At 26.4% G+C, this 12,077-nt stretch overlaps 2 protein-coding genes across 2 annotated transcripts; both read left to right on the top strand.

Annotated features, from left to right (window-relative positions):
* The first annotated feature begins 6 nt into the window (after positions 1–6).
* LOC129612374 (trypsin beta-like) lies at positions 7–2,329 on the top strand. Its single transcript, XM_055525933.1, has 4 exons — positions 7–26; positions 1,486–1,585; positions 1,666–2,161; positions 2,235–2,329. The coding sequence occupies exons 1-4, from the start codon at positions 7–9 to the stop codon at positions 2,327–2,329; spliced, it is 711 nt and encodes a 236-aa protein (XP_055381908.1).
* A 2,221-nt stretch (positions 2,330–4,550) lies between these two features.
* Positions 4,551–11,744, top strand: LOC129612373 (phenoloxidase-activating factor 3-like). The gene is made up of 6 exons (XM_055525932.1): positions 4,551–4,832; positions 4,947–5,442; positions 5,509–5,540; positions 10,789–11,013; positions 11,090–11,591; positions 11,665–11,744. Exons 1-6 carry the CDS (start codon positions 4,551–4,553, stop codon positions 11,742–11,744), a joined length of 1,617 nt encoding a protein of 538 aa, XP_055381907.1.
* The last annotated feature ends 333 nt before the right edge of the window (positions 11,745–12,077 follow it).

The following is a 12,077-nucleotide window of genomic DNA, read 5'->3' as shown; positions in this document are numbered from 1 at the left end:
CTATAGATGATTCGCAAGTTGGTTAAGTAAGTGGGCAATAGTCGCAAATGACACAAAAAACTGTCACGTATTTTTTACCTTTATAATATGGGGGTAATTAACAAATTTTAAAGTTTAAGCAAACTTATTGGTTATGAAAGCAATTAAAGTGCAACTTTGATATTATTTTCAAATTATTTATAAACTGAATTTATTTAATTTTTATTATCCACTCATAAATCTTTTCTATGTCTTTGTAAAGCCCCTACTTAAAAAGTTTTTCAACGGCAAACCACATTTAGCGATTATTTCCAATGATATTTCCAATGATATTGCCACAGATTATTCCAATGATAGCAAAAAATTTCAGTTTTGAAAGACAAGGACTAAACAGTTAATATAGAATCAAAAAGGACCTGGAAAAGCTTTGAAATAAATATATGAATTATAGCCGTCCAGTGCAGAAAGTATTTTCGAAAATTATGTAATTGTTGTTCCGTGATGTTAAAAAAACAATGGTACTTTGAGATATTAGGTCACGCAAACGTCCCGAAGAATTAATATTAATTTTTTTTACATATCTTGTTTTCTATATAATTTAAGCTCAAATAACTCTATATAGCACAATTAACTGGTATTAATACCGTAATATTGTAAAAGTTTGTAATTATCTGAGGATGTAAATGCACATTTTGTACGTAAGTATGATCACAGATAATAAAAGATAAGCTGATTTTACCGAAAAAATCTTTTTTACTTCTCCTTTGAAACTTTTTGTTTAATGAGATACATATTTAAATGCCATATTTAATGGGAAATTATTTACAAAGCTTAATATGTATAGTGTATGAGGGCTAAAAAGTGTGATGTGAACGACCCATAACCATTAAGTGAAGTATTGCATATTCATTAAATGACGTCGCGAAGGAGTGAAACTTTTTTTTGTATAAGTTTAGTATACAAGTTCAATGTAAGCTTAATACGCAAGAGAAAGCTTTATGGAGATGTTATTTCTGGAAAAGAGTCTTTTTTTTATAGCTTGGAAAAGTGCATTTCCGTTGAAATCTTGTTAATTAAAATTTAGAAAATTTTACGAAATACGATCGGCCAGAAACCTTGCATATGATGCATTTAGTAATTTCTTTGATTCACAGTTGATAATTTTTCGTTAAAAATTCGTACAATATGCGGTTTTTAATAATTAATAAATAAGTATTTAATTAAAGTTAAAAAAAATTTTAGTTATTATGAAAAACAGTGTCTTGTGACCTAATTTTTGAATATGTAATAATTGTTAAATGCAATCTGTACGTTGTGCAAATTTGGCAAAAGCGGTTTCATATTTTTACAAAGTATATAAATATGGAATTAAATTAAAATAAGATTACTGTCTACATGTAAAGGCTTAAGTCTTGTACGACGTTATTAAAACATGTACCAAAAATTAATAATTTTAAACATTCTTTTAATAATATTTTTTTTCTTGAAAAATGCACAATGCCAAAGAATTGTTGGTGGAAATGCAACGGACATTAGTGATGTACCATATCAAGTTTCAGTTGTAATCAATGGTAACACATTATGCGGAGGCAGTATTTTATCACAAGTAAAAATTTATGAAATAGAATAATTTTACAAATATACTACTGGATATTATTAAAATATTATTTTTATTTGATTTTTTAGGATTGGGTTATAACAGCAGCTCATTGTATTTACAATGAATCTGCAACATCAATTGTTGTGCACGCTGGTACTAATATTTGGTATTCTGGTATACCATATGGTGTAAGTAGAGTATTTAGACATCAAGATTATGATCCTAATACATATATTAATGATGTTGCGCTATTACTATTAGTAAATAGCATTCAATATGATTCAAATACATTTCCTAGACAACCCATAGCATTAGCTGAAACTTTACCAGCAGATGGTACGCAAGTACTTGTATCTGGTTATGGCGATACATCAGAAAACGGAAATTTAGCAACTACTTTAATGTCTGTCTATGTTAATATGGTAAATGTTGATTCATGTAATACGTCATATGCTGGTGAAGTTCTAGATGGAATGTTTTGTGCTGCTGCTCCGAAAAAAGATTCATGTCAAGGTGACTCTGGTGGACCTATAGTATATAATAATACATTGATAGGTGTTGTATCATGGGGTTACGGTTGTGGTAAGTACATTGCATAATATACAGAACATGGGGAACATGTTTTATATTTCATTGTGTTTATTTGGAATTGTAGCAAATCCTCAATATCCTGGTGTCTACACAAGCGTTCCTTATTTTTACGACTGGATAACAACCATTTATACTGCAACTAATAATGACTTAGTATAAAATATTATTGTGTTACAAATGAAAGTTTTGTTAGTGAAATTATATGTGATATGTTTTAAGAATTATATACATAAATAAATATTAATATAAATAATATTATAAAATTAACATTTTGTGAATAATCTATTTAAGTTTTTATTTTATAATATTGGTAATACTCGTATAATATATAAAACCAGAATATTCCAAATGACGAAAGAAATATTGTATAAAGTAAGATTGACTATTCTTTTTACAATATTTTTTTTATCAGTCCCTTATTTTTTAACAATAAGTGTGTTGGAGGGTTTTCCTATAATCATTAGAATTTTAAAATATTTTAAAAATATTTACAATCAGAATTGAGAGTTGTGTTTTAAATCTCTGAATTTCCATAATTTTTCAGCTTTTCTTATGAAATAAATATTTTATTTCATAAGAACTCATGGCAAATATCATATTATCAAGTACCTCTCAATAGGAAGTTATTTTATAATTTCTCTTAATTCGTACAACATGCAGTCGAACACTAGTATTATGTATTTATGTTAACGCTATTTTTAATGGTTGTGAGCCTAAAACTATGCATTCTCTCTTAATTGCAAAATTATTGTGTCATTACAACTTTCATTATCATCATATTATTAATGAGAATTAAATACCTAAGTAGAAGATTCTTTCTCGAAAAATCTCAAATAATTTTTTTTTGTTTGAAGAAAATTTGATACATTACAAAGCATAGTTTTGATCCGATTTTTATACCCGCACGAACGTATGTTCGAAGTAACGTTGTAACGCTAAGAAATAACGGTGTTAGATATAGAATCAAGTGTATGTTTTTGATCAGCGTCGAATTCTGAATTGATTTGGCTTTGTCTGTCCGTCCGTCCCAGCGATAACTCAAAAACTAATTGAGCTAACTTCACCAAATTTTCACAAATGATTTATTGTAGTAAGTGCCAGAACCCTATTTAAATTGGACATGATCGGGGTACTGGTTCGGGTAGCTGCCATACAACTTCAAAATTTATTTGGATATATCTCAGAAAGTGTAAAAGCTGTAGTATTGAAATTTCACACAAGTAAATATATAAGTAGGGCCGGTGTGCTTAATAAAAATCGTTGAAATTGCTTGGCTCCTTCTGGTACCTGCCATACAACTTCAAAAGTTGTGGTATTAAAATTTCACACAAACAAATATAATATTAGGGCCGATGTGCTGTTAAAATTTCTTGACTCTTTCTGGTAGCTGCCATACAACTTACAAAACACACAGTATTTTGAAAAACACATAGTACTGAAATTTTGCATAGATTAATATGGTAATGTGGCAACTTAAAGTCATAGTCTGTCCCATAGTCAGTTATGGCATATTTATTCGCACACAGAATAACAAATTCGTACGGGTGTCAGAGAGTTGACAAGGTCAACTTTATTTTTTTCTCGTTTTATACATACATTCATATATGCATGTTCTTACTTTGTACAAAACATAATACACAACCATATATATTTTTATACAGATATCGAACATATTTTTCCAAAAATCATTTTTCTCTAAAATAGCAAGTTTTTAAATTTAAAGTGTATGTGTTGTGCTATTTTAAATTTATTGAATAATAAACGTAAATATATACACAAAAGGGTTCTTTGAAATAGTTGGAAGAGTTATTGAATAAAATGACAAGTTTATAATCTCGAAGGTGATTGAAATTCGTTGTTGAATAAACCATAAACTTATTAATTGTTTATTTAACAACTAATAATTGTCAAAATATTTAATTTGATCAACGGTTGGAACATTTACAGCCAGTTTTCCTTGCATAAAGTTTATTTCGCGATAAAAAACTTAGGCTTTGTTGTTGTTAAACGTTTAAATTCTAAATAAACGTATAATTTCTAAAGTTAGATGTTTCATTTGTTGAAAAAAAAATTCAAATAGTTATAGACACTATTTTACAAAGCATGCAACTGAACATATTTCTACCGCAACAGAATGTTATTGAAATCATAAATTGTATTGTTCAAAACACACTTTTATGACCTTCATCAAAGTACTAAACTAAGAAACAATCAGCTTGCATAATAACTTGTTTTTTAAATTATAAAAATTAGTTTTTCTAATTGTATATATATATATATTTACATATATTTTTCAATGAAATTTTTTATTTTTACTATAAACAGTTGAATTTTTGTTATAAATATTGCAATTACCTAGAAATTTAATTTAATAAGAGATATGTTCTCTCAAATAGTAATATTCATTGTAGCACTAATTCTTTTAAACTCTTCCAACATATGTGGGGATAATATTTTATTGCTTAACGCTGCGTTATCCAAAAATACCAGCAATGTAGATAATGAAATACTTATTCAGCCAATTAAAGCAAACGCTACAACATCGCATGATATAGATGATGATAAAATTGTAGGTGGTATAAAACAACCAATCAATGGCCGTAAATTTCAAGTTGCTGTTTTACCAGGTCGTTATCTGTGCGGTGGATCTTTAATTAGACTAGTAAGTTTTTACCAAAAAATTAATTTCGGTCTCAAATTTTTTAATTCAATTACAATTTTTTTATATATGATTTTTATATTGATTTTGTTTTTTTTCTTAAACTTGTCAATTAAGGATTGGGTATTAACTGCAGCACACTGTACTGAAGGTTTTAGACCGCGAAATATTATAGTACGCGCTGGATCAAACTATTATCAACGTGGTGGTCATACAAGATCTGTTAGAAAAATTTTTATGCATCCTCGTTTTAATATATTCACTTTGAGTAACGATATCGCAATATTAAAATTGGATAATCAGTTTTTTGAAAGCAATTCTATTGGAATAGTTGGAATTGCAAATAATATACCAAAATCTGGAAAATTAGTTAAAGTTTCTGGTTATGGGGCAATGTCAGCTAATGGAAATATTTCTTCATATTTAATGAGTGCTCAACTTCGTATTATTGACTTTTATAAATGCAAAAGGAGATATAAAGGTATTTTAACAAATACAATGTTTTGTGCAGGTGTACCAAAAGGTGGGAAAGATTCTTGTCAAGGTGATTCTGGTGGACCATTAACTTATAAAAACTATTTGATCGGAGTAGTTTCATGGGGTATTGAGTGTGGCAAGTTAATTTTAAATAATTTTCACGATAAAAAAAAATTAATTTTATTGAATTTTCATTTTATAGCAACAGCACAATATCCAGGGGTTTATACTAAAGTTCCTTTATATAGAGCATGGATTAATAAAATTTTAAGAAATAATTAAATTAAACTTTAATTGTATTTAAAAATATTCAATATACTTTTGAAAATACTGTGTGTGTAAAAAAAATGTTTTAATTATACAAGACTTATTAGAATATTTAAATTATTCCGGATGTTTCTTAAAGTGGTGCCTTGGCATTGTGGACTATAACGTAAAAATAAAACACTTATTTTCTTTAATAATCCAATTTATTTGCCACTGTTTAAAGGATTATTGTCCTCATAATATTAAAGAGAATGAATAACGGTAAGTTTAATTTCAATTAAAAGAGATGATATGATCTACGTGTAATTCTGACAAAATTTAAAAAGATGTTAAATATTAAGAAGATGTTAAGAATATTCAAAATTATAAAAGGTTCAAGTAAAATTTGTATAAAAATCACTTTAGAAATTACTATACTTTTAAAGTAGTTACCACAACATATACCAGCTTGTAGATCTTCGTTAGTAAGGAGAAAAGTAGACCAGCCTTATTGACTAATTTTTAACGATGTATGGGCACTGAAAGTAAAAAATTTTACACGCTAGTAAAATTTTGACTTTTTTACACATGTTACTGTCTTTATTGAAAGTGAACTATAAGTATAAGTGTGTTAGATTTTAAGGTACTTTTACTTTAGGTATAAGGTACTTTTAATCAGGTAAAAAAATTCATTTAAAGTTTTATTTTTGATAAAATTATTTTCCAAGAATTCATTCTCACTTATTTTACCAAATCATTATAAAAATTATTTTTAATTGCTATGTTGCGTTACCGAGAAAAGTACCGCTTTAAAAAAGCTATTGTTAAATTTAAAAGAAATTTTAGAAGTAAATTTTTGAAACGGTTGTTGAATCTGAACTAAAAGTGAATCTGAACTAAAAGTGCTACGAAGTTCATTGCACGCTTATTGAATAATCAGCTCAATCAAAGGTATTTAAAAAAATCAATATTCTATTAGACAACTTTACTTTTCAATGCTTCTACCTCCTAAACCGTTGCGATAGTTTCCTATTTTGGAATAATTATATTGACAAGGTTTTCCCTTGATAAATAATTTATATTTTCCCATTGATTCTCGCAACTATGATGTTGTATTAGTAGAATTCATAATATTTTCCCATTTACTTGGATTTTGTTTAATATTTCTTATTTTTTTTTTATTTTTTGTGTTAAGCCACTCTGTTTGCAATTTGGGTAAATGATAGTGAAAGTCTAATCTAATGGTTCTCCAATTGTTCTTTTAGCTAACTCATAAAGGAGATGCAATTCATGTAAAGGTAAATTTTTGTCTTGAAATCCCATGACTTGTATAAGATGCTGCTATGCCTTGGATTGCACTGAAATAATCATTATATATTAAAATATTATTTTCTTTTATATTTCAAATCGAATATTCAACATATTTATAAATTGCATATAACTCGGCTGAATATATGTATGCTTGAATTAAGGTTTCGCAATCTGTATTGTATAAACAACCAGTTTCTATGCCATTCAGGAAAATTTTTTCATATTCCTCATATTTCGAATGATTTTTTTTGAATGAACATTAATATTTATAATTTTATGAGCGAATCAAACTTTAATTTTTATAATTTTTAAATATATAACTAGATATTTAAATGCATAAAGGAAAAGAGTATTTTTAAATGTAGGTTTAAAAAATTGTAAAAATTTTTTTCCCTAAAAATCAAATAAATTTGGATATATAACGTGTAAAATATAAACAAAATAAATAATTTAAAGTCCAACTTTAAGAAGGAGTTTAAAAATGTAAGTATTTATAGTTTTATAAAATCACCCCCGCCATAATAACACACTCCCGCTCCACGCCAATTATTTCTTTTTTTTATAAAAGCACACGTCAAATTCTGTTAAAGTAACGCTATTTCATTGACATGTGTATTGTAACGTATCAAAAAAATCAAGTTAAAACTGTCAAATTTATTTTGAAAAAAACTTCCGCGGAACCTGTAAACAAACTACAAATAATTAAAAATTTTCCTGTCAAAAATTCGAAATAAGCCTTAGGTGCCTGTTACACATCAGATTTAATATACGATTAACACTGAATCTGATGAGAATCTGATATATAATCGAAGACTCAAGATAAAATCTGATTAGGAAAACAGAAACATATCCGATTATTATTAGATTTTCCTTCAGATTTTTAAAAATAACATGGCGAAAATTAAATTTTTAAAGAGTTTGGCCACGATCACCTGATTTTTGTTTTGCACTTTACTGTCATTAAAAGTCTGACATTAAAATGAAGGCTCATCAGATTTTATCGTAGAATAAATCGTATATTTTGTCTGATGTCTAACTAACACCTAAAGAAAAGTAATTTCATGTGTAAAGACTCATAAGATTTTATCCTAGATTTAGCTTGATGTGAAATTAGAAATCGTAAATTATGCGTGCTCAAATAAATTCTCCGACCCACATACATAAATAAATGCGTAACTCTCTTTAATCTAGAAATACCTCAGCATAAATTATTACAATAAAATTTTTTATTAATTATGTTCTTGAACTTTATACATAATAATATTGTACAATATCTACATTAAGCACATATTTATATTATTTAATCATATTTACACCTACACTTACATACATATATTTATATACTTAATTAATATTTCAATAATTTTTGAGACCCATTTTGAAATTAACAAAATAAATTTAAGGCATGCTTCGCAAATTAGAATAATTAAAAGTTGAAAAGTAAATACATACTTTTGGATATTAACAATTGTGTACATCAAGTGATATTAGTATATAATTTTCTAAAGAGAAAAATAAAATAAATTTTGGAAATATTATGTAAATAAAGAACATTATTGTTATACAAACGCACATCTTTTATATAAGCATATGTATGTATGTATGTATATGCATTAATGTTTTATATGGAAATGTGTATATGTTTACCTTAAATATACAAATTTTTTAGAAGAAGTGTGAACTCGCACAAATATTTGAATTGAAAATATAATGAATTATGTACAAATTAAAAATTTATTTTTAATTTGTACTAGGTACATTAAAGTCAATCTCTAGACTTAAGCAAACTCAAACGCATGCAACCTTTTAATTTTTAAATTTATCAAATTTTGACAAACAACCTTGAAATTCTTTTAATTTTTTATCACAATTTTACGCACTGTACACACTTCCAATCATAAATATTGTAGAACGTAAAATCATATACTAATTAAGTTTATTTTAAAATTATAATCAGACCAAATACATACACCATTTAATTAAATAAAATAATAAATGCGTTAAAATTGTTATTATAATTAACAATTATTATAATTATCAATTATTTGTTATTTACCCGGTTTATTGGAAATAAAGCCGGATTATATAATTTTGATGCAGTAAATAAATAAAATTTTGAATATATTTTGTTTTAATTTTAAGAGAAAGGTAAATTATAAACAAGTCATTCGTTTAATCAATTACAATATCTAAATAAATAATTAAATATTGCTTTTTAGTTGATATATATATATATATATATATATATATATATACATAAAAAAAATAATAAAATTCACAGCGTGGCGTTGGAAAATATTTCGCAACTATATTAAATTTATAACACAATTGAGCACAACTATAGGGTTTAACAGAATAATTTTTTGAATGACAGCAATTTTAAAAATTTTTTATTAATTTTAGGTACATTATGTATTTCTAACCCTCTTTTTCTATGTATTTTTTATATGCATTTCTAACCTGTTTATGGAATTGGTTACAGTACAATGAAAAAAAAAGATTCTTAAAATATCATAACGATTCACATAAGTGTTATAAGACTTGGAGTGGTAGGTACTTTTTTTGCAATAATTGTAATTTTTTTGCAAAAATGTGTTGTAGATTTCTCTATACGTTATATATATGTACTTACATAGGTAACTTTTGCATACACCAGGAAAAGATGCAATGAGGGCATGTTCGCTCCAAAAACGTTTGTTTCTTTTCTTACACATAGAAGATTAAGTAGAAAAAAGCTCTTGACTACTTATAGTATAGTTACCTGCTATTTAAATTTCATACAAATCTTTTTCATATTTCTTTTGCACATCCTTATACACAGGCCCCAGCCACTATTGTTACAAGAAAGTGAACAAATGAAAAAATTAACGAAAAACAAAAATTATCTTTCACCAAAGAAAAAAATGAGTGAATGATGAACCGCTGTGTTATTATTTTTTTTTAATGATGACACCGAAAATGAATGTTAAGTTCATAAAAATGTGAATGATAATCGACCCAATACTTTATTTATTTTTGGTATAAGTAAGAAAATTATAGGCAACGAATGGCAATGTCTTAAAATTTTTAGAAAATTTTTCCCATTCTTATTTTGCATTAGAGAAAAAATTATAATATCTTACTTTATTTTCTCAAACTGTATAAGTGGTCTGAGTTTCATACTTATAACATAATTGAACAAATTGTCTTAATTCATATTTTATTAACTTAATTATCACTTAAGCAAAGTGTGTTCGAATGATAATAGAAATATTTCAACCTAAAACTTTTTTTTTCATGGCATTTCTCATTCCAATTGTAGTATGGCTTATGTTATATGGTTGGGAAATCGAAAAAAAATTCATCGTTTGCTGATATTGAAAAAATGTCATCGGTGACGTTTCTGTACGATTATACAGGAACCTGCCAATAACAATAAGAACAATATTAGTACAATAATTACAAAGTTTTTATTAAAAATTTTATCGAAGAATTATTAATTATTTGGTTTTTTCATATCAAGGTATTATTAATAAGCTATTTATCATAGGTTCATTATTTAGTAAACTATGCAAAGATTGCTTTGTACAATATTGCAATATTAAGAGAATTAAGGCTTGCTGAATACGGCTTTGCTTTTAAAATCATAAACGGGAAAGCAAGTTTAAATCTGTCCTTTCAATATGAAATAATACGCTATTATTGTTCTAAATTCTTTATTCTTAGGTCATACTTTTCCTTTATTTATTTAATATTGTTTTCACGTCGTTAACTTTTGGGAACGAGTTTTTTATATTCTGTTTTTTTTTTGCAAATTTATTTTGCTAAATAAATATTTTTTCTTGCGATATGTTTTAGAATGAGAATATTTTTTTAAATATAAAAACCATTTGCAAATATAAAATAAATTTTATTGCCTAATATAAAAAAGGAAAATTATTAAAAGTTTAGAATTAGTTTGAATTTAGATACCAAATCTATGACAATGAATTTGGTAATAATATTAAGCTCCCTTTTAATAGGGTTTTTTGGATTAGTAGAATCCCAAAATTCTACTATAGAACTTGAGCCTAGAATTCAAGGTGGTAATGCCATTACAATTGCTCAAAGACCATTTGAAGTTGCTATTATAACAGCAAAATTCTTTTGTGGTGGTGCACTTATAAAATGGGTGAGTATTTTTGCATACTAAAATGCATAAATTTTTACATTGAAATAATTTTTAAAATAAATTTTATTTCTATAAGAATTATGTTATAACATCTGCTAACTGCATACAAAATTTAAAACCAAAAGATGTACAAGTTCGTGCAGCATCAAAATATTGGAATAAAAAAGGCATTCTTATAACAGCAAAAAAACTAGTTAAACACAAAAGCTACAATCAATTCGCACTTAATTTGGATTTTGGTCTTGTTAAAACACGATTTTCTTTTGCTTCATTTGTTTCGAAAGGATATAGTGTGCAACCAATACCATTGGCAAAAGATTTACCAAAAGATGGTACTACATTAGCAGTATCAGGTTATGGTAAAATATCGCAAAATGGTCCTCGACCACCAACCTTACGAATGGTGAACGTGAAAATTATCAATTTCAAACAATGTAATAAATTGTATAAAAAAGGCTTGACAAAGTCATTGTTCTGTGTTACTGGCAACAATAAGGGTGCATGTCAAGGAGATGCTGGTGGCCCAGCAACATATAAGGGAACACTTGTTGGAATAGTTTCATATGGTTACCTGTGTGGTATGTGTTAAATTAAAAAAATAATATTCCATACCTAAAATTAAATTTTTGTAAATTTTATCTTACGTTTCAGGCCAAGATCCACAATATCCAGGAATATATGCAAATGTCCCCAAAAATCGGCACTGGATCATGAATAAAACTAGAAAATAATTTAAAATAAGTTTATATAAAATTAAAAAAAGTATGAAAAAATTATTTCTTTTAAAATGTAATTTTTTTTTCAAAATAAACTGAAAAATAAAGTAAATGGAAAATTAAAAAGCATCCTTCCTTAGTTTGTTTGTTGAGAATTTATAAATAAAGTATGCATGACGCTTTTGTTGGTTTTTCTAAATATTCTTATTATTTTTAAATATTTACACATAATTTTTTGTTGATTTATAAAATGTTTGAAAATTCATATTCTCAAGCAAGTAAAAAGAAGTTCTGAAAAAATTGCCATCAAGCACATAGTGCTAATTTTGATAGTTATTTACTATTTGC

The sequence above is a fragment of the Condylostylus longicornis genome, unplaced genomic scaffold (assembly GCF_029603195.1).
Source record: "Condylostylus longicornis isolate FDR11 unplaced genomic scaffold, ASM2960319v2 ptg000072l, whole genome shotgun sequence".
NCBI classification, from domain to species: Eukaryota; Metazoa; Arthropoda; class Insecta; order Diptera; family Dolichopodidae; genus Condylostylus; species Condylostylus longicornis.
This window is presented reverse-complemented; position numbering and strand designations above follow the sequence as displayed.

What these genes read in the sequence shown, in the direction of transcription:
- LOC129612374 (XM_055525933.1), top strand. Translation starts at nt 7, where the DNA reads ATGATTCGCAAGTTGGTTAA. An exon ending in ATGATTCGCAAGTTGGTTAA is followed by an intron (nt 27 to 1,485) that starts GTAAGTGGGCAA and finishes ACAATGCCAAAG; the next exon opens with AATTGTTGGTGGAAATGCAA. An exon ending in ATCATGGGGTTACGGTTGTG is followed by an intron (nt 2,162 to 2,234) that starts GTAAGTACATTG and finishes TTGGAATTGTAG; the next exon opens with CAAATCCTCAATATCCTGGT.
- LOC129612373 (XM_055525932.1), top strand. Translation starts at nt 4,551, where the DNA reads ATGTTCTCTCAAATAGTAATATTCATTGTAGCACTAATTCTTTTAAAC. An exon ending in TTCATGGGGTATTGAGTGTG is followed by an intron (nt 5,443 to 5,508) that starts GCAAGTTAATTT and finishes TTCATTTTATAG; the next exon opens with CAACAGCACAATATCCAGGG. An exon ending in TTCATATGGTTACCTGTGTG is followed by an intron (nt 11,592 to 11,664) that starts GTATGTGTTAAA and finishes CTTACGTTTCAG; the next exon opens with GCCAAGATCCACAATATCCA.